General features: G+C 35.4%; 1 protein-coding gene across 1 annotated transcript in view; it reads right to left on the reverse strand.

Moving 5' to 3' along the window:
• The window catches only part of LOC107659171 (transcription initiation factor TFIID subunit 4-like), a 93295-nt gene that overhangs the window by 54586 nt on the left and 11257 nt on the right, over positions 1–27452 (reverse strand). The window contains exons 3-11 of the mRNA XM_016448015.1: positions 26187–26297; positions 23203–23346; positions 21251–21340; positions 19511–19660; positions 16617–16692; positions 15123–15237; positions 10311–10480; positions 4133–4263; positions 991–1116 (exon numbers count right to left, since the gene is read on the reverse strand). Of these exons, the coding sequence (XP_016303501.1) occupies positions 991–1116; positions 4133–4263; positions 10311–10480; positions 15123–15237; positions 16617–16692; positions 19511–19660; positions 21251–21340; positions 23203–23346; positions 26187–26297 (1113 nt within the window). The remainder of the gene's footprint in view (positions 1–990; positions 1117–4132; positions 4264–10310; positions 10481–15122; positions 15238–16616; positions 16693–19510; positions 19661–21250; positions 21341–23202; positions 23347–26186; positions 26298–27452) is intronic.

The following is a 27452-nucleotide window of genomic DNA, read 5'->3' on the forward strand; positions in this document are numbered from 1 at the left end:
TAAAGATGAAAAATGTTGCTTTGGCACCTAGCTGAAACATATACGCTTTTTATATTTTATTTTATTTTATTTTATTTAAAAGTTTATTTAATTTCAAGTAATAAATGTTTTTTATAGGTTTTAGTCTTCGTTAACTTATAATAACCCTGGTCTAGAAGGTGACAAAGCAATGAAAATCCCAGATTTATTGCAAATTTCAGGCATCTGATAATGACAAATTTATTTATTAATGCAAAATATCTGAAATAACACCAACCCAACATGTGGCTCAACAATCTTATTGGCTGGTGTTTTATAAAAACCTAATCGAACTTTTTTGTCACATGAGCCATTTTGACCTAAATATTGACTCCCCCTAGCATTTTAAGTTAACATTTCTATAATTTATCAGTATATTCACATGTACATGTTTCTCTGATGTTGGTCAATGGTTACACAACATGCAGGCAAACCAATAAAATCTTTAAAAATAAATAAATATTAAATATTACAAAAACAACTTTTTGTAGGTGTTTTATTTGATTGTTTTTATTTTTTAATTATTTATTTGTTTTAATTTGACCTTTTTTAATTCAGTTCATGAACCCTAGTTTGGGAAATCCTGATGCTGAATGAATTTTTAATGTTCATTGGTTTATGGGTCTGACTGGTATGATCGATGAAGATATTGATATCTTGCGATCAGGATAGCTAATGGACAACTGAATGTCAATAAACATAATACAGTTTAATGATGCCACTCATTTTACATAATATTTAGTCAATTTCAATAAGAAAATGTCTATAGATTTTAGAACTGATACAAGTGACTTTTTTAGCTTATTAAGCAAAGATGGTTTGTGGTTGATACAATAACTTAAATTAACAAGCGTGGGCAATCTAACCCATTTATGTATCCAGTTTGTAGCAAGGTGCAGAATTTCTGTTCTTCTGCAGCTGAGATCCCATCATTAATGCTTATGGATCTGAGAATACGAGGTGCCAGATTACCTTCGCCGCTCTGAGGAGAATCTCTCGTTCTCGCTCATCTTTCCTCTGCTTTTCCATTCGTTCCAACTGCTCAAAAAACTTGAGTTGTGAGCGCACATCAGATGACTGCTCGAACCACTCGTCTTCCTGCAGAGAGAAAGAGATCAAGAGAAGTTTTGATACACAGTTTAACTTATTTATGAGTGTTTATGACTCAATCACGATGAAAACTTTCTTCTTAGGCAGGTGAGACGGAAGTTTACGGGACGAGCGCAAAAAACATGTTTACTTCAGAACGCGACCTCAATGTTTTGTGCACTTCCTGCGCTACCCCTGCCTCTTTTCATTTTCTGACAAGCTCTCATCCCTGCCTCCGTCTCTCCTGTCCTTTGTTGGCTATGAAGTCAGCCGTGCCTCTTTCAGGACGCTCTTGTTTTTTGCTGATGTCAGTTTCTTCACACAGACGCGTCTCGTACGGCTCATTTATAAAGCAGCGCGCGGAGAGCGGCAAATGCAACAAAAAAGCCACAACACACACCAAACAGAAAAACAAAAAAACAAAACGTGCGTCCGTGACAGCGTTGCTCTCCGCTAAACTACTCGCCATTTACACAAATAAACAGCCTTTAAAGCGCTCCGCCACCTGCTTTTCCTCCTTTGTGGGTTTGTTTTGGGTTCCCGTTAATGCGAGTCTCTTGAAAGAGCACTGTGTTTAATGCGATGCGGGGAAAGAGCGTGTCGGACTCTCTGGCTGTGGGTTTGAATACGGAATTGTTTACCTGTCTGCTTCTGTCTCTTTGTAATTCATGTGCCCAAAAGTTTGCACTTCAACAGCAGGATTTCAGCTGCGCTTTACAATACGATTATGTGTGTTAACATGAGCTAACAGTCAAAAATATGCATATATCTAATACATTTTAACATTAAAGCTGCACGCACAGACATGCAAAGTGAACTAACAATAGAATATACATACAACCAGAAAGTTTATCAAGACAAACTTCAGCAAACCAGACAAGTTTTTCAGTAAAACAGCCAGTTAGACAGACAAGTGATTGCTAGGGCACTGCTACGTGGTCGCTAGGGTGTTCAAGATCGTTTCTATGGCAGTTTGGGTGGTTGCTATAATGTTGCTAGGGTGTTTTAGATTGCTGCTGGGGCATTTTGGGTCAATGCTAGGGTGCTGCCATAAGTTCTGTTTGCTAGGGCATTGCTAAGTGGTCGCTAGGGTGCTCAAGATGGTTTCGATGGCAGTTTGGGTTGTTGCTAGGGTGTTTTGGGTGGCTGCTGTGGCATTTTAAAGGGTTAGTTCACCCAAAAATTAAAATTGTTTACCTGTCTGTTTCTGTCGACAGTTAGTGGAAGTTAAACAAAACTGTTTATATAGTTTTAAATATAGATATTTTATATCAAAACGCATCGATTCGCTGCAGGAGGCCTTTATTCACCCCCCGGAGCTGTGTGATGCGCGTTTATGGATGCGTGCGCTTTATTTGACTACTTTTGGACTGTTGAACAAAAACACCCGCCCATGCCATTACAAAGCTAGAAAGAGCCAGGACAATTTTTAATATAACTTCGATTGGATTCGATTGAAAGAAGAAAGTCATATACACCTAGGATGCATTGAGGGTGAGTAAAACATGGGCTAATTTTCAATTTTTGGGTGAACTAACCCTTTAAGTCAATCCTAGGGTGTTGCCAAGACTTGTGGTTGCTAGGGAATTGCTAGGTTGTTCAGAATGTTTCTAGGGTATTCTGGTTGGTTGCTTGGGTCTTTCAAGGCTGTTGCTAGGGTGCTGCTAAGGAGTTCTGTTTGGTTGCTAGGGAACTGCTAAGCGGTGATTAGGGTGTTCAAGGTTGTTGCTAGGTTACTGCAATTGCTAGCCTGTTGTGAGTGGTTGCTAGAGTGTTGCTAGGCACCTGCTAGGATGTCCAAGATGGTTACTTGGGTGTTGCAAGCTGTTGTCAAGGTGATGTGGGTAGTTGCTAGGGTATTCTCGATGGTTGCTAGGGCTTTCTGGGTGGTTGCTAGAGTGTAGCCAAGAAGTTCTATATGGTTGAGTGCATTGCTAGGTTATTGCTAGGGTGTTCCAAAGGGTTTCTAGGGCATTCTGGGTGGTTGCTAAGGTGTTACTAAGCTAGAGTGATGTGACTGGTTTCTAGGCTGCTGTAGGTGGTTGCTAGGGCATTGCCAGGGTATCACTAGGCAACGTGGATGGTTTCTTGAGTATTGGAATAGTGATGTGGGTGGTTGCTATGGTGTTCCTAGGTGGTTGATAGGGTGCTGACAAAGAGATCTGTATAGTTAATAAGACATTGCTAGGTGGTTGCTAGGGTGTTCAAGATGGTTTCTAGGGCATTGTTAAGTGGTTGCTAGGGTGATCAAGATGCGTTCTAGGGCTTTCTGGGTGGTTTCTTAGGTATTGCTAGACAGTTGCTAGGGTATACAAGGTGGTTGCTATGGTATTGCTAGGGCATCACTAGGCAGCTGCTAGGGTGTTCTGGATGGTTGTTAGGGTGTTGTATACACCGGTAAACAGACAAATAAATACCTAACTTCATGCATAACTAATTTTAACATATAGAACTTTATGTAGCGTGTTCCTAAATAAATCATAGTTTCTCTCTTCAAATGTTTAAAGTGTTGAACAGGCAAATGATTTTCATGTTAATGATGTTTGATTAGTTTTTGCTGTGAGCAGACAAATTAAATAATGTGTGTTTGTGACTGTCGGATGACATTAGTGTCCTTTATAGAAAACTATTTACAGCAACACAGGATATATATAAGCACTGTTGATAAGTAACGCGAGTTACGTAATCAAATTACTTTTTTCAAGTAACTGATGAAGAAATGCATTAAATGTGAATGCACATTTCCTTCAGCCTCAGGCTTATTCATTTTACTTTTGGTATGAAAGAGCTTTTACCTTTGCCAAAAATAGAACTTTTATATTAAAAACAAACAAGCAAGTCCAGCCCAAATGAGAAAAAGTAGCACAAAAGTGCTACAAAAATGCATTACTTTCCATAAAAAGTAAGTAGTTACTTTAATTAGGTACTAAGTAGTTACTTTTTAGGGAGTAACGCAATATTGCAATATATTACTTTCAAAAGTAACTATATATAAATTAAAGCATGTCTTCCACACATCTCGTACCTTACTCGAGTCCATTCGGTTCTGGGCAATGGAGGAAACTTTCTCCAGCACCGTCCGTAATCTGGACTGGGTGGCGTGAGAGATGAAGTTCACAGCCTCCAGCGGTACGTCCGTCACTCCAAACCTCTTCGCTGAAACAAGAAAGACGCAGATGCAGATGTTACGAAAATATCAATAATCAAACAAAACACATCACCGCGCAGATGTTTGGAAGGAAGTTCAGCGAGAGAACATTACATCTGTCCTATCTTATAAATCTTCTACAAAAAGGTCCAATGTGTGTTGAAACCACAAAGGGTTGTTATGATGAACCGACACGACCTGCATTTAAAACACAAATATGTGGAGAGGATGTTTTCTCACTCCCGTGACTCGTTTTCAAACCTGATTTCCTGATATTACAGTAAAATGAGTTTGGATGAGCCTCTGTGGTTTGGAAGGTCTGCAAAGCTGATCCAACCACCCAGAAGAGCTCAAGAGACTTAAGCAACTCTGTCTCTCCTAAAAAATTCTTAAGAAACATAAAAACAGACACAAAGTCTGTACAGTAAATGTACAGAGCTATAAAATGAACATGGATAGCAGCTGATCATTTGATACTGGAGCAATCCAATGAGAAATGTCTAAGCTCCTATTGAAATCTTTTGATTGCAGATACTGGGATCTTGGCATATCTGAGCACAGATTGAGACATTTTTAAGAAAAATAAAAGATTACGGGGTGTATTTTTATTAGGAGAAACATCTGAGATATAATGGAACTTATCTCATTTCATTAGAATGATACTGATGAGAAAAATCTGAGACTGACATTTTAATCTGTGATTATTCTTTCCTATGAAAAAATAAAGGGGAAGAGAAAAGCAGCTCTTTCACACGAGTTGACAACTTTTACATTAAAGGATAATTAGTACCAGAGTTTCTAAAGACCGCTGCAAACCTTCAGAGCGCTTCTATCTACAACATCCCCATCTTTAATTTGCTATTAACATAAGTTCTCCTTCCACTGTTATTTTGAGAAAATCACACCAATTATTTAAATCAGCCGCTAAACGTGCTGAAAGTGCCCTTAATGACTCCAAACGAGATATTTTTTTCTAAAAACGGGAAAAATAAATCTTGGGAATGTCAAAACATGAGGAGTTTCTTAAGGCCACGGTTCTTTAAAAAGCACAAGAAGCATGAAGCATTTAGATGAACTGTTCTACAAAGAATTTCCGTTCTACAAAATAAAAAAAATAAGCTGCTTTTAGAGAATAAAATGATTTGTAAATCCCTTCATGCAGGTTTAGCAGTGTTTTAAAACTTAGAAGCATCAAAATCAACTTTTCCTTGCCGTCACCTATAAACAATCTGTCAGAAGAGAGAGCAGCGGTGGACAGGTTTCAGTCCCTGCAGACGAAAATCATCCTGCAGGTCAGTTCTGCTACACAATTACTCTGATCTGACACGGTTTACATGAGATACTCGAGACGCAGCTGGAGCCTTCTTTTGGCAGGCTTGATCCTCTTAAAGCAACATGCATAAACGACATATACTGTAAATACATGTGCATTTATGCATTTGATAGATTCTTTATCCAGAGTGACTAACATTGCATTGAATTCAAGGTGGATATAAGGTGTTAGATGATGTCTTAAACTTCATTTGTATGATGGGTAAACACCATATTCACAAAGCAAGATACCTTTAGTTTAAACCCAACTGTATGTGCTTCAGATTTACATTTACTATTATCATCACTTAAAAAAACTCCTCCAGTTAAAAAGCTTTATAAAACAATTTTTAAATAAACTGTAACTTTTATTACATTTATTTTTTTCCTCATTTATCTTTTGTTCTTGGATGTGGCTTTTTATGTTACAAATTTAAGTTTGCAAAAAAAAAAAAAATTATTATTATTAGCCCATGCATTCCAAAGGAACTGAATCCATGAACTATTTTTTCTGCATTGCTCTACTTGTTTTTTTTTCTTTAAAGTTGCATTTTTGTTGAAATATAGGTTTTACACAAAAAAAAACAGCATTGCATTATCTGTATCCCCCCATGTTTTTTTTTTTTTTTGACATTTAAGTTTTTACAAAAAGAACCCATGGCCTTGGCATCATGCTCTACTGTTTGGACTAAGAATGCACACACAAAATACAAAGGCTGCAATTTTCGATTTGATGTTGAGGAAAAGTAAAATACAGGATAACTGTTTAAAATAGCATGAGCGAGTGTAACGGATGTGATCTTTGTGTTTGAGGGTGAATCAGGGCTTTCGGGAGTTCCCTTTCATGGGAACTTCGAACTGCGTCCTCTAGGGATTGCTATGGGGGAATGCCTTGTCGTGACCCGTGTCTGAAGCATACATTGAAAAAACACCAACTCGTTGCCTGGCATAGTATAAATAGGCGCCGGGAGCATACATCATTCTCTTCTTCGTCTTCATTGAGGTTGTGTGTGTGAGTTTCTCTCAGATTGAGCCGAGCTGGCAGGATTTGTGCCTCCCTTGGTTCGCTGTCACCTACGAGCTCTCCAGCAGCCCATCAACGACACCACACCACACCGCCGCTCCGCCACGGCCCAGCAGGGGGCGCTTCGTCGTCCTACACACACGCCTGCACCTTTGAGAAGAATTACTTGTTTCTAACGCACACCGCGCTCCCAGCGACAGCTCGACGGTCACGCTAACGCGCGCTAAAACAGATGCCCTAGAGCTTCTGACGCTTAACTGAGATCTAATGTGTAGCGAACACAAGGGTGACAGAACAAGCGCTATACATCTAGTTTAAACTAGTTTGTGAGGAAAGAACTTCATACAAGCCATACGATTCTAGTCTGGAAATGTTACATCTAATGATAGTTGCATTTTGTGAGAGAAATCGTATTTTAGTTCAATGTGAAACTCATTGCGAAAAATTAGCTTAATACTAAATTTTATTTAGTTTGGGGTTGGATTTCCGGATTTTTAATGTTTCTGAAAGAAGTCTCTTCTGCTCATCAAGGCTACATTTATTTAATCAAAAATACAGTAAAAACTGTGAAATATTATTATTATTTAAAACAACTGGTTTCTATGTGAATATGTTCAAATGTACTTTATTCTCATGATCAAAGCTGAATTTTCAGCATCATTACTCCAGTCTTCAGTGTCACATGATCCTTCAGAAATCATTCTAATATGCTGCTTTGCTGCTCAAGAAACATTTCTGATTATTATCAGTGTTGAAAACAGTTGTGCTTCTTCACATTTTTGTGGAAACTGTGATACATTTTATTTTTCAGGATTCTTTGATGAATAGAAAGTTCAAAAAACGGCTTTTCTTTGAAATAGAAATCTTTTGTAGCATAATAAATGTCTTTACTGTCACTTTTGGTCAATTTACAGAGTCTTTGCTTTAAAACAAAGTGTTAATTTCTTTCATAAAAAGGTCTTCCTAACCCCAGACTTTTGAATGGTAGTGTATATTCTAGCATTTGTTTGGATATAAATGTTGGTGGTCATATGTTGAGGAATGTTCCAGGTTAAATAAGCGTGTTGACAGATATGCGGATACGATGGAAATCTAGGCGGACAAACATTCAGCTTTCATTACAAGCGGCCATTGCAAAGTGCTTTTCTTTTTGTTATTTACACAAACAGAAGGATGAGTCGAACATTTCTCTGTGGTAATCGACAGCATGACAGACTGACTAGGGCGGACCATTTTCATGCCGTGACCCTTTAACAATGTGAAAACTGTTTAAGATCCAGTTGAAAAGATGCAGAACCACAAATATAAAACATTCTAGGGACACCAATAAAAACGATCAATGCAATTCTGATGTCCACCTTTTTCCTGAGTAACCGATGAGCACGCCATGATGGATTCTAACTTCCATTTGAATGCTGTCATGTTCCAGTCTCCACAGAAACCCATGTTAAGACAGGGTAAAAAGATTGATTGAATTCATTAAACTGAAACTTTTTTTTAAGTATAACTAAATATAAAAATGTGCACAGGGCTAAGCTGTGCTGTTGCTGGCTGCCACAGTAACAGCAATAAACTTAAGCAATTCCTGTACAGTACTTGTTTTGCGAACCAGCCAATCTGTCCGTGTCCAGCAGCGTATGCTTTGCATTATGTGTCAAACACTGACAAGAAAACAATCATGGCTTGTTAAAATACTGTGTTGCTGATACTTTGTGTATTATGTACAAACATCTTTTTAAATGTCAACTCTGTATTCTTTCTGCATTCTTTTTCCAACTCTGTATTCGCTTCATGTCATCCACCCACTCATTAAACTATGACAGGTGAGTTACTACAAAAATACCATCATTGCGACACTATAAAATGACTAAACTATAGCGCCATGTGCTTTTTAATTAAATAAAACGTTATTAGTGCTGTCACTAATGATTATTTTGGTGACTGTTTAATCGGTCAATTATTCTGACGATTAATCAAGTAATCTGATCTTTTTTTTGTGGTAATAAAAATAGACCCAAATAAACAATAGCCTTTAAAATTACTTAAAATTAGTGCTGTCAAAATTAGCGTGTTAACGCAGGCCATTAATTTTTCCAGTTTAATGGCATTAACAATATTTAACGGAGTTAATGCAGGGGCGGGGCTATGGTTGGCCACCCCACTCACGATCTCTGCTTCTGTCTCTTTTTTCTTAAAAAGAATTGCATTTATTTAGATGCAGAATGTCTTTAAGACCACATCAAACGGGAGAATTTTCAGACGCACGCACCAACTTCGCCTCAGCAGCAGGTGCGTGTCACATCCGCGCCACGTTCAGCAGCGGCAGCTCTTAAAGTAATAGCAGCCAAATAACCTAATAACCAGCTGCTGTGAAGCCTATTCAACAAAGAACAAAAGAAAAACGAGGAAATCAATAACTTTTGTAGCTTTAAGGATTCATCTATATTTAATTTAGAATTTAGTGTTTGAAAACTTTCAATTTCTGTATATTTCCTACTTGCTGAAGGGCACAAGTAAACATGACATTTATTATAATGGGTTTATGTGGAGATTTTTTTAAGTTCACTTAAATTAGAAGTTGTTATTTTTTAAAGTCTAATAAATGTTCAAATTGATAGCTCTCAATTATACTGTAATGTTGAATGGATATATTCAATGGTTAAATATTTGGGAAAAAAAGACCAATTTCATAGAAACATCAGTATTGGTATCAATGATTCTTGCCTTCAGTAATAAAAAAAGATGTTGTTTCTACATTAATTTGAAGATTGAATGTAGAGTATATTTAAAAATGTTAATGTTGGGTGGGATTAATTGCGATTAATTTCAGGAAAAAATGTGCGATTAATCAGTTAATTTTTTTAATCGATTGACAGCACTACTTAAAATACATATCTAATAGCAATGAGGCAATAATAATTGGTTCAAATATCAAAAGCAAGTAATCTTATGGTTTTATTGATCAAAATGGTTAAAATACATAATGTACTGTAATAAAACAATATAATCATAACTTATGTACATTATGTATTCTATCAAATGCTTGCAGAGGGTGCCAACGGCCTGATGATTGTTTTTACACTTACAGCCCAACTGTTTGTGTGGAGCAGCATTTACTGTGAATGGAGCTGTAACCTACACGCATATAAATAAAGCGCATATTAAACCCACATTTAATTCAATTGCAGCCTTTGTGAATTCACAATAGCACTATGCTTTATTATGATTTTTAAATGGTTTTAATATTTTGTGCAGTCTTAGAAAACATTCTGATAATGCTTTTAATGGATTCTCATCCGTGGAATGTGCCACTTCCGGTATTTTGCCGGTTAATCGACACGAGAGTTAATCGAGAAATCGTGACAGCCCTAAATGTTGTATTATCAGCTCTGAAAATATGTTCATTTAACTAGAAACACCAGAGACCGGAAATGTAAAGCACCGTTCCGGTATGATTCGGGTGAGATTTCCTCGTTCAGGATTGCGAGTGTTTGGTGGAACAAAAAGGACACACTCCTGGTGGCCCAAAGCGACTGTGGACTGGCCTACATTCACAAGAACAGAGAAGGTATCAAAGCTCCAGGCTCTCCAGAATAACTCCACATCATCACAGATGGGTTTATGTGTCCTTGGGAGAGCTTTTTATATAATTCTACACATATATTTAGCACTGTAAACAAGCCACATGGTTGAGGAGTGTTTGTCGTGGAGGTACTGTACCTGTTTCCAGTATACGCCGGTGTAACAGACCTGTAGACAGAAAGGCCTCGTCTTTACAGGAGCGGATCTGCGTTCCCACCAGATCAGAGTTGGTCGCTAGAATGCGCGCGCTCTCTTCGTTGAGGTTCACACCAGCCATAGACGCAACATCGTTGATGTCATCATCGTCTCTGCAATACAAGACAAGCATCAGTCTGATCTCACAGCACGTTATTATAGAGCTACTCAGAGTAATAATAACATGATGCATATTCGTTTAGCACTAAATCAAAGCACTTGATATTCTACGGTCAGCCAGTGAAGTTTACATGAAAAAAAAATGCATTATTTTTTGAATGTATTATTATGATCAAAGTTGTTCATGCATTTTTTTCATTAAATGAAAGATGCCACAGCATGAAATGAACAAACCTACAAAAAAAAAACAAAAAAAAACTGATTAGCTATTAGTGGTATTTGAAAAAATATTGTTTTAAATATTGAAAATGTTTTATTAAATATCAAATAAAAATTAAATAAATAAATATAAAAGTTCACTGATATATTATTTGTCAAATATCCTTGCATAATACACATATTCTGAACAGAATGGGAATGTGCATGTATGCAAAAATAAATAAATAGATACACAAATAAAAAATTAAAATTAAATTAAATTAATAAATAAATAACAAAGTAAATAAATATAATAAATGTTCCTAGACATGTTTTGTGCTTCACCCATGAGCATCACATGTATTATGAACAGAATGGGAATAAGCATGAGACCAACAAACAATAAATAAATGTTTCTGGATATGATATTTGTCAACTACCCATGTGGACCACATGTGTTATGAACAATGGGAATGTGCATGTTAAATAAATAAATAAATGTTCATGGACATGTTTTTGAATGGCAGAGCGTGAATGTGCATGCGAGTTCTGTTAGACAAAGTCACAGAGTCAGCTGACTGAAAAAGTTAAACTCAGCATTTACTGGTGCTTTACTGATGTGTTTGACTTTCCAGTTTATCTAAAAATATGACCAGAAAGCTGTCTTCTCATTTCGATGACTTTGCTTAACAAAACACGAGAATTAGAAACAGTGAATCTGGTGTAAACATATGAGCTCGATGTCAGCTCCTCTTCCAAAAACATCTCTGCAGTTGTCCTTGACACGTGTGCACTGAATATGAAAGAAATCAGATTTAATGTTTAACGGATTATCTGCACCACCTTGTGTAATTAGACAAAAAGTTCAGTCAGATTAAACTTAATTAGATCATTTGTTTTTCCAGCAGAGGTGGCTTTTCATTCTGACTGAGCCATCGGTCGCAGTGTAAAACTAAAACTGTTTAAAATCCCTTCCAGTGATTGAAATCAAGCTGAAATTAAATTAAATATAAATATTAGATAATAAACTGAAATGAAAAGTTTAAGTAGGTCTGCTAAAATGACTAAAACTAAAACAAATAAAAATTAATTACAGCTAAATATAAATATTAAAAAATAAACTAATAAAAAAATGACAAAAGCACAAGAAATTAGAAAAAATGCATGATGCTGAAAATATAAAAAAGCTCATTCAAAATATGAATAAATACTATTAACAGTATATAAATAATAATAAAATAACATTGCAAGCTGAAGTACTAAAAGTACTCAAATTAAAACAAAAATAAATTAAAGCTACATAGAAATATAATAAATAAAACTAATAAAAATGAAAAAACAAAAAGTTAGTAAAACTTTAAAATTAAAACACAAATAAAAGCTAATTCAAACTATTAATAAACTTATAAATATTATATAAATAATAATAAAATAATACTGCAAGTTGAAGTACTGAAATTACTCAAATTAAAACTGAAATAAAAATACAGCTAAATAGAAACATAAAAATTTAAACTAATAAAAATTAACTAATAAAAAACAAATTAATTATTCAAATTAATTGAATTAAAAAAATAAAAGCTAATTCAAAATATAAATAAACACTATACTAGCATATGTTAACGTTATTAGGCAAGCATGGCATTCCATCAGTGTGACTGGCAGCTTTTCCACCCAATCATTTCTCTCCCTTTTTCCCCGTTGCCTTGGTAACAGTGTCCTAATTACGGCACATTAGCGGCGGAGTTTCCTGCACCCGCAGCACTGCTGAAAACTTCATGGCTCCGATCACAGAGGTCAAAGTTCACTCCGCTCCGCTTTCATTTACGTCCGCGTCTGTACCTCTGTTTCTGACATTGACCCCCTGGCATCTCGCGCCCGTGTGTGCGTACAGCCCCACCGCCCCCTGCCAGAGCCTCTCCCAGACTGGCCAGGGTGTCTATGAGTCCTGACACCGCGGCAGGAGCTGACAGAGGCCATTAGCACTGCGCAGAGTTAGCATGTTAGCCTAGCTGCCGCCACACAGCAGAGAAATGAAGGAGAGCAACTCAAGAGTTTGCTGTAGAAGTCAGGAGTATTATTAGTGTGTCACATTCATCTTTCTTCTGTCATAAATGATCGGTCCCATTCAGCTTCCCTTTACAAAAAAGTTACCATGGTAACTAAAGTTCCCGCCAAAACTGTGAAGAACATGAGGTTTTTTTTTTTTTTTAAGTATTTTATTTTATTATGTGTTTTTCTTTTTAAAGTATTTTGCCCCTTTATTTTCACTGTAAAGATTTTCAAAAAATATTGAATGATTAGTTTTATGCCTTTAACCACACCAGCCATCTAATTAAAATGTTCATTTGAAGCAAATATAAGTATTTGAAATACTTGATCTTGAAGTAGTTAATCATTTTTAACCAGAAAAAGTACTGAGTGAATCTTTTCTTCAAGAAGAAAAAGTACTGAGTGAATCAAATGGTCTGCTTATTTCATGAAGCACTGGAAACGACAATCAAAATCAACATAATAATTTAAACATATTGCTTGTATAATCAATTGTTAACTTAATTATAACACAAAATATTCAATATTCATAAAAAAAAATATTCAGTGCTGTTATTGTTGACTAAAACTATTAATACATAGTTGGTAAATAAAATTAAGTAAAAAAAAAATGAAATAAAATATAAATATAAAATGAAAATGTACATTTCTAATTACAGCTAATTGAAAAGTCTATTTTAAATTGAAGTTAAAATACTTCAAATACAAAAAAAAATTAAAGGTAAATATTTCGATATTTAATATAATTAATTCATATTTTTGTCTTTTCAGTTTGCATTTTAATTTTAGATTAAGTTTTAGTGTGTTTGTTAAATGAAATTAAATAAGCAATAAAAATATAATAAAACATAATATAATAATACAATATGATAATAATAAAATACAATATAATAATATTATATATTTAAATATAAAAAAACTAATAAAAATGGCAAAAGTGCATAAACATGCTAAAACCTAAACTAAAATGTAAACTAAATATATATAAACCTGACAGCTTAATTAGCTACACTGCTAAAGATTTATTGGTTTATCAATCAGCGCCTGCGGCTGAAGCCCTGAGCAGAGAGAGAGAGAGAGAGAGCGGAGAACTCTGTGACCTGTGACACACACACACACACACACACAAAACGGCTCTCTTAAACCCTCACTGTTCACACTCTACATAGGCAGTTAACCTGAAATCAAACGCCCTACATAGGCAGCAACAAATAGTGCTGCTCACATGATTCACAACTGATTCCAATCAAGTTCAACCAGCACTTGATTACATTCGAGGCTCTTAGAAGTGAGAAATTTATCATTAGGATACCTGCGGATTTGGCCAAAACAAGTTGTTTTGGAAGGCTGCATCATGTTGCATCAGTACAGTAACTTTAAATTCAGTTTGGAACAGAACTAAAGCCTGTTTATATGATACTGCAACATTCAAACACAAAAACAAATACAAATTCTCATATTTGCGCAATATCTTTGTCTCATAAACACTGAAGCTATCATGCAATTTATCATGATAACCACAGTTTCCGCCAAATACTATAGGTCTTACTGTAAAGCCATAATGTATGAATGAATACCAAGACAGCAAAGTTATACTGAGAAAAAAAAAAGAGATGAACTATTCATAAACTACTTAATCATATTTTATATTCAAAATTTATACAAAACAGTGTTGTTACTGTTGACAAAATAAAAATATTAATAAATCCTTTTCGGTAAATGAAATATAATATACAAAATACTAAATAGACGTTTTTGTTTTTTTTTACTTAATATACTTATATATGTGACCCTGGACCACAAAACTTTTTTTTTTAATTGAGATTTATGAATGAATGAATAAGCTTTCCATTGATGTGTGGTTTGTTAGGATAGGATAATATTTGGCTGAGATACAACTATTTGAAAATCTGGAATCTGAGGGTGCAAAAAAATCTAAATATTGAGAAAATCATCTTTAAAGTTGTCCAAATGAAGTCTTTAGCAATGCATATTACTAATCACACACACACACATATACATATACATATATATATATATATACTTATATTATTTATATTTTATTATATTTACACATATATAAATATTAAATTCCATTATAATTCTATTTAAATATTACAAATATTGTAATTACTTTAATGCTGTGTTCATTTTAAGTTATTTTAGCTTGTTTTGAAATGACCAGAAAGCACCGTCCGGTTAACCAGACACTAAAGCCATGAGTTATTTCATGTTAAGCACTCTCATGTGTTCGGTCTGGCTGAGGTTCTGAGCCACAGTTTCGAGCAAACAAGAAAGAAAAGAAAGCATCAGGAGGATGAGGGCCTGCTGGTGAAACGCTGCTCCCGTGTGTCAGCGGCCGGTATTACAGCTCACACCCCGTACCTGAAGGAGCCTCCCCCCGGGTCATTCAGCTTGTTTTTCTGGTTTCCTGAGAGCTGTATGGTGACACCCGCAGGGCTTTTGCCCGTCTGGATCGCCGCAGGCTTCCCTAAAGCACCTGGGAAAAGACAAGACAGCATTATCATGAACATACACACCTATTTTCATCACACCTCAACCAGCTCTGCTCAGACTCGTTTCACATTATTTTGCAGAAAACTAATGAAGCCTGTTTTAGAAACATTACGATTTCTCGCATTGTGACATTATTTTCTTGACAATTAGACACATTTGACCACAAAAGTCTCATTACTGTAATGTCTCTGGATAGTTTTTGTAACTCACTTTTTTCTTATTATAGATTGAGGTCATTACTGTAAATGAGTAATTTAGACTGTAAAAATGTATTAAATTACATGATCAAAAAATAAAGCCAATAAAACAAATAAATCTATAAATTAAATCATATATATTATTATTATATCTATAAATTATGTTGATTTTAAATCTATAGAGTATAAATTACAAAATTATAAAATAAATAATGTAACATTTATTGCATTACAATAATAAAAATGAGGGGGGGGGGGGGTTTGTTAGAAGGAAATGTGTTTAATTGTCATGAAAATAGTGTCACAATAGACACAGGCTTTATTTCCTTTCAAATAAAAATAAAAATAATTAATAATAAATCAAATAATGCCAACACTTTACTTGAACTCTTTATGTATAATGCATTATATAGGTATTCATTTCATAAATAATTGCAACCAAGATTAAAATGCATTAGAATATTTGCAGATTCCTTACTATACCTGAAATATGTTGTTTGTTGTGTTTTAATGCATTGAATCGATACGTAGTATAATGTATTATAACTATGGTTACAATTATTATAGGGTGCATAATTAATGCATTAAAAATACTGCATTATATAGAAAAGCTTCAAGTAAAATGCAACCAAAGAAATTAATAATAAATATTAATTCCTCAATTTTTCAAATTGACTTTATGGTGAAATATGACCCGGGCATTTTCTTGACCGGTTTCATGAGATGCACCCGAAAAGAGACAGAACAACAGGGCGAGCTGCCATTTTTACTGATTCTCTGCTTTTGTCTGCATGCATCTCTCTGTTTTTTTATATCTTTCTCTCAGTCTGTCTCTATACACTCCTCAATGTGTCGACACACACACACAGTGACTGGCAGGGTGCATTTGAACGTGATAAGAGGCATGTTCTTAGCCCACAGCTACAGGAGACAGTATTTTTAGAAACTTCCCCCCTGAAAATCCACTTTAAGGGCTAAAATATAAGAGATCAGACTATGATGGACAGGAACAGAAAGACTCAGATCAAATCTGTGTGTGCACACCTGTATGTGTGTGTGTGTGTGATCAGACGGCAGGAGTTTCATGCAAAGATGATGAATGAATGAATGAATGAATGAATGAATGAATGATTGTTAGATGTGAAGGTCATCTGTGTTTGCTCACCTGTCGCTCGCACCATCTGTGTTATGACCACAGGCATCCGTATCTGACCTCCAGGACCCACTGCCCTCTTGATACCCTACAAACATACAAGAGTTACTGAACAGTCTTACAGTCTACAGCGAGTCAATCAGTCAGTTTGGCACATATAGACATGCATCAGCATCCTCAGATTTAATATTTGATATATTACATTTAGTAATGGACAACGATTAATCGCAATTAATCGCATCCAAAATATAGGTTTTGTTTACATAATATATGTGTGTGTACTGTGTATATTTATTATGTATATATATAAAGACACACACATACAGTACAGCTCGTGCTTCACGTGTCTTTTTGCTGTCAAATCTGATTTTTATCCAGAAAACGTAAGATGCAAGTAATTGCTAGTTTATTATTTATTAATATAATTGTACACCATCCACCTTCAGCTCGTGCTTCACGTGTCTTTTTGCTGTCAAATCTGATTTTTATCCAGAAAACGTAAGATGCAAGTAATATTTCCAGATAAACACTTACTAGACTGAAGCAGCTCGGCTTTACTTGATTCTCCATCAATCATTTTCTAGAAAAATCAGTGCGTCTCAAATCTGATCATCAGGATCTTTTGAGGAGCGTTTGTTTCCAGAAGCTTTACTTTCACTGTTCCTCAGCGGAGGAATGATCTTCACAAGCATCTCACATCTTCTGAGGAACGTTTATTTATTCATCTCTCAATCATCACTGTGTGGCCTTGCATTATACACTGTCAGAAAAAAAAAGGTACAAAAGCTGTCACTGGGGTGGTACCTTTTCAAAAGGTACACTTTTGTACCTTTTAGGTACTAATATGTACCTTTAAGGTACCGATAGGGACTCTTTGGGTACAGAGGTGTGCCTTTTGAAAAGGACCGCCCCAGTGACAACTTTTGTACCTTTTTTTCTGAGAGTGTATGTTTTGATCATCAAAGTAAGCATTTAAATCTCATCTTACATTATATATTATTATATAGAGATATTATTGGGGATACAGAGTGACGACTAATATTTATATAATTTTATGTAAGTATCAGCTATACTGTTATAAAGATCTCATTGATTTATATCGCAAGCATCATCCTTTACATCAACTTTTTGGCCATATAAATATCAGCATCTTTTTTGCTCAGTTTGGGCCTCTGAATAAAACAGCTGTTTAATTTTTAATTTTGAAGTTTTCACTATATCATACTATATGAGCCATAAAAACCTGATGGATCAAATATGATAGGTTCAACTGTTCTGTTTCAAACAATTGGATGTTTCTCACTATTACTTCATATTTCAGGCTTTATGGGGTTAATGTGACATATTTGTAACGTGCATAATAAGACTAAGAACGTGTATTTAAATAGTCTATTTAATTTTATGTAGGTTTAAAATGTAGGTCCTTTATTCACAGAATTTAAAATGATTTCACCATGTTGTCATGAAGGTGATTAATAAAATGCACATCTAGGTGTGGTCTGAAACACACAGGCTGAATTTTTCCCAAGCACATGTAGTGACAAAGTGAGGAGAGGGGCAGAAAACAGGAACAACACTAATAGAGACGCTTCCGTCCCCCGTGAGTCCCTCAGAGCCGCCCTGAGCAAATCCCATCCATCCATTCCACTTTCCCTCCGCCTGCATATTTCTCTGACTTGTTTTCTTGTGCCCGGACACACTGTCTCTACATTACAGCTCAGAGCCTGCAAACCTCGGGGAGATACGGAAAACTTCAGAACGGCTACACAGACTGAGCCATTACAGGAAGAGACAAACTCATAGTCAATATTCAATACTATCAACACATGTTACACTCTGGGCTGGACAATATAGCTTTTTAACAATTATATCTGTGTTTTTCAACCTTTTGAACTAATGGTTAAATGTTTGGGGTCATTTGACCCCATTAAAAAAATTAAAGAAAATTAAATTAAAGAAAATTCAAGAAATTCGTTTTCAGCAACATGCATTCAGTTGATCAAAGCATTACATTTCACAGTTTCCATAAAAATATGAAGAAGCACAACTGTTTTTTTTAACATTGATAATAATCAGAAATGTTTCTTGAGCAGCAAATCAGCATATTAGAATGATTTCTGAAGATCATGTGACACTGAAGACTGGAGTAATGATGCTGAAAATTCAGCTGCGCATCACAGCAATAAATTACATTTTACAACTCATTATAATAGAAAAGTTATTTTAAAATGTAATAATATTTCACTGTTTTTTCTTTGTATTTTTCATCAAATAAATGCAGCCTTGGTGAGCAGAAAAGACTTTCAAAATCATCAAATAAATTATTTAAAAATTCAAAAACATTTAATATATCAATTAAACAGCCAAGTACATGACATGTTTAATTTGAAAAAAAAAAAAAAAAAAAAACTCTTTGGACGTAAAATAAGTAACAATGGCTTGAAGCAAGTTTAAGCATGAATAAGAATAAGCATGATATGCAAATATGTGCGGACATATGTTAATAAGGACATGGATTATGATTTTGGAATGAGACTACTTGGTTTCAATAAAAGTTCTGGGTGACTAAAGCGGGAGTTTTGAGTTCAAACTCTCTTATTCATATAAGTGCAAGATGTACATCACGGAAACTTCTATCTGATGCATCTGGATTTTAGGGTGTTTTTAGGGCGTGTACAGTATGTCTTTAGAACATTTCCTGTCTGATGTTAAATGAATGTTTAGAAAGCACCTTTCAGATGTTTATAATATAGAATGTATTAAAAATCTTCTTCTTTAAATAAACATATCATATGTTCGATATCAGATACTAGTTATGGTGTGGTTATATATTGTTTCTGCCGAACTGTATGAATGAAAAAGAGACAAGTGGAGCATATTTGAGAGGATGAGAGACCAGCTCATACCTGTGGCAGTACGGTGGTGCTGTTGGGCTGGTGCGGACGCACACTGACACCCGTCTGGACCGGCGTCACGCTGGTTTTGTTGGGCTGCAGAGGCTGAGTGAGAGACTGCTGGCTGTTCAGGAGAGACAGACGCAACGCAGGGAGACTTTTCTACAAACACAAACACACACATGCATGCACACAAACACAGAGTTAGTCCCAAAGTAAACATTTAGATGGTCATCCATAAACAATATATATGTAAAGCATGTAGCATTTAATGCAGCAAATGTGATAAACATCCACTAATGTACACCTGATATTATGTGAGTCGATTCCAATTCAGAATCAACTGCTGAGTCGAGTATTTGCCCACTGAAGATATCAAATCCAATATATCACAAGCTCATTGGAACCTGTGTATTTGTGCGTAACGGGTTAGGGTTAGTTTCTCACCACCATTTGTCTAGATTCCGGTATACTGGGACTACATATGGAGGCCATTGTATTATGGAAAAATAAGGCACACCCGAGGTGGTAATGCAGCCATTTTTCAATAATTCAACAGACTGGAGCCAATTATTCTGTTTATTTATACTATTTCTGCACATTTAAGGTAAGACACTACAGGCAAAACCATTGTTTTTCATTTTTTTCATTCACCCTAACCCTAACATTTTGCTTCTATAACATGTCTTCTTTCAAAAAGAAATCATCCAAAATACAAATTTAAGTGTTACTTTGTCTATTTGTGTCTACAGATTTCAATTAATGCTGCAAGCAGCGTTGACGGGCCCAAGCCATCAGTGCAAAAGCCACCCATTTACAGTAATGCATTTACAGTAACCCTCTGGCAGTCTGGATTTAAGGGTTACAGCAATGAAAGGGTTACACTACAAGATCAAGACACACACACACACACACACACACACACACACACACAGGGAGAGAACAATATATAAAACTTTGGTAACACTTTACAATGCTGGTTTCATTTGTTAACATTAACTATATTAGTTAAAAATTAACATTAATTAAATAGCATTTATTAATGTTAATTAATATTAATTTCAAAATGTATTAATCCATTATTAAAATGTAACGTTGTATCTTTTATTTTATTTTATTTGTTTTTACTTTTAGTTTATGTACTGTGAATGAACATGAACATAAATATTTGTATTAACTAACATTAAAAAGAGTAATAAATGCTGTAAAAAATATATTGTTCGTTGTTAGTTCATATTAGTTAATGCATTAACTAATGTTAACCAAAAAGACCTTATTGTAAATTATTACCAACACTTTTTATGATCTATAACCATTTAAAAATATATATTTTAATGATCTATAAGCATTTGTGAAATAATTATAGAAAACTATATTACAGTAAAGGGTTTGTGCTACCTGAATCACTCACAATAATAAAAGCATCTCATATGTTTCATTTCAATTCAATTTCCAGTGTGTGAACTGTCATTTTTTCCTCATAGAGGCCGAACAGTCCGACAAAGATCATTAACCTCAGTAATCAAAGACATCTCGCTGAGATCCCAGGCCCCTTGAGGACACCGCGGGCTGCCGATGGCTATTTCTGGAGGATTTTGACATAAGCGAACTAACATCGCATGACAGTGCGGCTGCATTGGCGTGTCAGTTCAGACCGGGCGGCACGTGACACGTATTGTGCCTGGCTGGACACGCCTGCCGGCTACTGACCGTGAGGAACGAGAGGAGGAGGACTCGCGTGTGTTAACGTACCTTCAGGAAAGGGACCAGGTACGGCTGCGGAGACGACTTCAGCTCGGACTGTAGGCGGCTGGTGAACTCCTCCGGATCGATCTTCGCGTCCTGAGAGCAGCGACAGCAGATGATCAGATGGATTTGAACGTGTACAGTGGAAAAAAACATGCAAACTACTAACATTATGCTAGTTCTACCGTTCCTTTTGGTATTAGACTGTTCAATGAATGTAATGTGGATGCTTAGGGTCCTTTTTGCAGTTGCACTTGTATGTTTCAAAACTTTTTATGTTTATGTGCGTGTGTGAATGGATGTATATTTTGTTTATGTATGGACAGACGTATATGTATATATATATATGTGCAAATGTATATCTTTTATTATTGTTTGGAATAGTATTATTGAATATGTTTTGAAAATGTTGTTTTTATGTTTTTGTATTTTATGTTTTTTCTTGCAATTTTATCTTTCAGTGTACTTTCTGCTATAATTCAATCTCGGTATTGCTAAGCAAGCATAAAAGTAAATAAACTTCAAACTTCAAACAAACTTCAACTACAGGAAGAGGAGATGATTAGTGCAGGATGAAAATGAATTAACCTTTGATCTTACATGAGGCAAATTTCATTTTCAAAACACAGCCCTGCAAATTTCTGACGATTTGCAAAAGAGGACTAATATTAGCTGGTTTGATGATGCAGAGTTTAAAAATATCAATAAAAGCTTTTCTTAAGGTTTTTTTTTTCACAAAATAAGAATGAAGATTTTTCAAATTATATATGTACCAGCTTTAATACACTTATCAAAATAACAGAATAATGACAAAAGTTTCGACAAAAAAATATAACAAATGTATCATTTAACTTACAATCTACGAAGGAATAGAAAACTGTGTTCCAACACTCCATTTAATGTCAAAGAAAATGTTATACTTTTTTCCCCCACAAAATCTGTAATTTTCTGTCTCTGTTTGGATGCAGTAAAACACCTGTCAGAAAACAGAAAACATCTGGCTCATGTTTGCATTTTCTTCTGTCACCGGCCATAATTTATTTATTTTATTTTATTTATTTATTTAGTCATTTAGCAGACGCTTTTATCCAAAGCGACTTACAAATGAGGACAACAGAAGCAATCAGTTGTAGTATTAAAACAACTAAAAACAGATCCAAAACTAAAAGCTAAAACTTTATAAATACTACCTATACACATTTTTAAAATAAAGAGATTAAATAAAAATGACAAATGCATACAACAAAATTTCAACGGTTTTATTATTATTTAATATTTTTTTATTTAGGGGATAAACATGACCCATACATGTTCTTGACATGTTTGTGATATTCACCTGGTAATACACTATAAAATGCTACAAATGATTTCTATTTCAAATAAAAGCTGGGTTTTTTTTTTACTTTCTATTCATCAAAGAATCCTAAAAATAAAATGTATCACAGTTTCCACAGAAATATGAAGCACTGAAGACTGGAGTAATGATGCTGAAAATACAGCTTTGAATAAAAGGAATAAATGACATTTTACAATATATTGACATAGCAAACAGTTATTTTAAATAGTAATAACATTTCACATCTTACTGTTATTTTTGATCAACTAAATGCAGCCTTGTTGAGCAGCTTTCAAAAACATTAAAAAAAATCATACCAGCCGCAAACTTTTGTATGGTAGTGTATGTGAACATGCATGTCTGTGTTTGCGTGCAGATGTGATGCCCAGATGTCTATAGACTGGCACTGCCACATGTGTGTTTGTTTGTCTATACATGAACGTGCTGGCAGCTGTGTGTGTGTGTGTGTGTGTGTGTGTGTGGTTCGGATGGAGCTTAACCAAGTCCTGACAGTTAACCAGGGAGGCTTGAGGGGTCCAACAGTCACTCACTTGAGCTGAGAAAAAGAATAGATAAAGAGAGAGAGAAACTTGCAGGCTTCGATACAGGAGGGCATACAGACCTGGGAGACAAGCGGAACTCCGGGGGCTGGGGCGGCTGCGCTCTGTGGGGCCAGTGGCATCTGAGTGAGGGGCCCCTGGGGGCCCAAGGCTGGCTGGACCTGCTGGGGAGCTGTCACTGCCACGGCAGCTGCCACGGGGGCCTTCTAGAGGAGGAAGGAGCAGAGACACGGAGATAAACACAAGCTGACGTCTGCCTGCCAGCAAGGCCACAGAGAACAGGAGAGAAGGCCACAGCGCGCCCTGTCACATCACGTGTCCCGAGAGAGCGGGGGACGACAGGAGCCGAGAGAGAGAGAGAGCGAGAGAGAGAGAGAGAGAGAGAGAGAGGGAGAGAGAACTCAGAGCACCTGAGAACTCACAGTTCACTTGGTTTGCTCCTGAGGCGCTCGCTCTCCATCTCTTACAGCCATGCTGAGTTTTTACTGTCTGTTCTTTGTCTTTATGTAAGAAATCTAATAAAACACAACTTTATAGATAAGCACAAGAGTGCAGGAGTAGATTTAAAAGCACAACACTCCAAACACATTCATTTCAATCAGATTACAATGCATATAGTTCTGGTTTTGGTTGTTGATTAGTCCATACAGTGCTCACACAAATATTGACCGGACTAGATCTATTACCGCAACATTTTGTACTTTTTGACCAAAATATTTCTGGTGCTTTTGCTGTAATGATAAAGCTGCTTATTTTCAAACTTTTATATTTACAGAAACTAGCAGTGTCAATATATTTAAATAATTAAATAAAATAATAATAAATCATTAAAATAATAATAAATCATTAAAATAATCAAACAACATAATTCCAGAAATATCAACTATTTTTTATGATTTTTTTAATGATTTTATATTCCTGCCAAATAAAATATTTTAGAGCTTTACATAACTAAAAAAATGTGTGTGAAAAATGTGTGTGTGTGTGTGTGTGTGTGTATATATATATATATATAATATATACACACACACATAGTTTTTGTTATTGTTTTGAATTAGATTGTATTTTTAGATTTTCTGTTTTCACTTTCATTTTAGTTAAAGGGATCATATGATGCAATCTCATGTTTTCCTTTGTCTTTGGAGTGTTACAAGCTGTTCGTGCATATATAAGATCCGTAAAGTCGCAAAGATTACAGTCTCAAACCCAAAGAGATATTCTTTATAAAAGTTAAGACTCATCCACACCTTCCTAAAACACCTCATTCAAACAATCCCCCAAAAATCGACGTCACTGTATGGAAAGATCTGCATAACACCGCCCAAATGTATACATAACTTTCATTCTTGCTGTAGTATTGTAGCCACCGCCGCCACGTCGTGGAGGCGCTGTGTGTTTCCAAATATGGTAAGGGGCATAACATTTCCATCACACGCTTGAGGTATTCGGCCAATCACAACGCACTGGACAGCTGGCCAATCAGCGTACACCTCGCTTTTCAGACGAGGAGCTTTGTAAAAATCTACGCGTTTCAGAAAGGCGGAACATAGAGGAGAAACAATAATGTACAGTATGTGGAAAATAATGTGGTTTTTTTACCTTAAACAGTGTAAACAAATTGCATTACACCAAATACACAAAATAATGTTATTTTTAGCAATGTCATATGACCCCTTTATAACTTATTAGTTTTATTTTATTTCGTTTTAGTTATTTTAGTACTTTTTACTATTTTAGTAAATGTTGCCTTGGCAACTGGCTGAAATAAAATAAGCTTCATTGTTTTATATTTTATTTTATTTCAGTTAAACGTTTATTTTATTTCAAGTAATTAAATCCATTTTTTTTAGCTTTAGTTAATGATAATAACGTCTCAGGTTACTTATGTAACCATGGTTCCCTGAGTAGGGAACGAGACACTGCGTCCTCTAGGGGTCGCTATGGGGAACGCCTCGTCGTGACCCATATCTGAAGCATACATTGAAAAAACACCAACTCGTTGTTGAAGTTCCCATGAAAGGGAACCCTGAATCACACTTATAAAAAAAATTCCTTCATATATTCAGGTTTTCCAAGACCGTGTGAATCCTGGCTCTTAGATAAAATGATGCTTATTGAGGGAACCAATTTAAAAAATGTCAGTTTATATGTTGATTTTCAGTTGTTTTCGTTTATTTTAAAGCTTTTTTCTCTTATTTTATTTTTTTATATATATATATTTTTTTTTAAGTCTGTTTTTAGGTTTGCTCAGGCTCTTTTTTTTTAACGCCTCTACGTTAGCAGGTCACGGCTAAACGTAAACGTAAACGTAGAGGCCAGCGTACAGACAGAGAACACGGAAGTCGCTTGCAGGAAGTGTCACGGAGGAGAAGAAAAAGTTTAATAAAGTCGATATTTTGTTTTCTTTGCGCACAAAAAGTGTTCTCGTCGCTCATAAAATTCAGATTGAACCACTGATGGCAGATGGACTATTTTGACGATGTCTTTCATACTTTTCTGGACCTTGACAGTGTTATTTACTTGGCAGTCAATGGGACAGTCACGAGCCTCCCGGTTTTTATCCAAAATATCTTAAATTGTGTTCCGAAGACGAACAAAGCTTTTACGGGTTTGGAACGACGTGGGGGTAAGTGATTAATGACAAAATGTTCATTTTGGGGTGGAGTAACCCTTTAAATCTTAATTTTAAAATTGCTATAATACACAGCCTTGAGTGACTGAATATTAAATTCTCCTCTGAAGCTCTATGGTAATATACAGCTGACATTTCTATCATCTTAAAGCTTACATAAACATAAAACAACTGATGCTGATGAGTGGGAAACTGAGAGAGAGAGAGAGAGAGAGAGAGAGAGAGAGAGAGAGAGAGAGAGAGAGAGAGAGAGAGAGAGAGAGAGAGAGAGAGAGAGAGAGAGAGAGAGAGAGAGAGAGAGAGAGAGAGAGAGAGAGAGAGAGAGAGAGAGAGAGAGAGAGAGAGAGAGAGAGAGAGAGAGAGAGAGAGAGAGAGAGAGAGAGAGAGAGAGGATGGGACAGGGCAGATGCTCACAGCGGGGCCAGCTGCGGTGCTGGTCTGGGCCGAAGCGCTCGGTGAACTAAACTGGACCAGTTTAGTTTGAGCTGCAGGAGCGGGACGAATCGCCTGAGTGCTAACAGGAGACTGAGAGCCAGAGAAAGAGAAAAGAAAGAAAAGAGGGAGGAAACAGAGAGGATTGAGAGCAGCATCACAGAGGAAGGACAAGTCACAGGATCTGAAAACCAGACTTTCAGCGTTGTGTTTCTAAGATCCCAGTCAGAAACTATATATGTGCACTTCTGATGAAGAACTAGTCACTGGATGAGTAACTGCTTTGAAAGAGTTTTGTCAGTGACACACACGCTCATTTTTTCAGTGTTGTGTGCGTTCACTAAGGCTGCTGGGCAATTAGAGAAACATTATGAGTTCAAACTCATTCAGATTAATTAATAGCATTTATGGCATAATGTTAATTATCACAGAAAAAAAACTGGTTTGTTTTTCAGTTCATATAAAAATCATGTGTGTAGTAATGAACTGACAGTGGACATCTATGGGCTAAAACATTCAGATGTGCAGCTTCAATACTTCATTTAAGCTGTAAAGTGCATAAATCATCCACACAGCTGATGCCCTTTCAATTCACTGAAAATTGAACTGAATAGGCTACAACACACAGGAAGCTTAACCGGAAATTAAATGAAATAATAAATAAATAATTAAATAAGTAACACATTCAATGCATTCTGGGAAATGAAGTGTCCAAAAATCTATCAATCTACTTGTAAAGGCCTATAAAACCTTCCAACTTCAAAACATTATTAATCAACTTTCCTTTTTCTTGTAAAAAAAATTGCACTTATTAGGTTTGCATGGTTTTCTTTGAATTTCAGTTCATTTTAATTATATTTCCTGTTTGCTACCTGGAAACAGACATGTTGAATTATTATTTTACAATAGACGCACACTTAAGTAATATAGATTCAAAATATATTCTAAATATAGCCTATAAAATAAAATATGCAAAATATATTCTTCAATATTTAAAAATAAGATGTCTGATGAAGGCCTTATAGTTGGCCAAAACATCACTGTTTTTAAAGAAATTTTGACTTTTTTTGTATTGAATCTTCTTTACAGTTGGTTGAGTCTTTGCCTTTTATTTTTACCGAATTGTAATATAAAATTATTTATTTCTAAAATATTCAAAATATCCTAAATAATTCTTAAATATATATAATAATTCAAATTGCTTGTGATTTTTGGGGTGACTTACGACCTAGGGAGTATATATATATA

Source organism: Sinocyclocheilus anshuiensis, unplaced genomic scaffold (assembly GCF_001515605.1).
Source record: "Sinocyclocheilus anshuiensis isolate Anshui unplaced genomic scaffold, SAMN03320099.WGS_v1.1 scaffold1010, whole genome shotgun sequence".
In the NCBI taxonomy this organism is placed as follows: Eukaryota; Metazoa; Chordata; class Actinopteri; order Cypriniformes; family Cyprinidae; genus Sinocyclocheilus; species Sinocyclocheilus anshuiensis.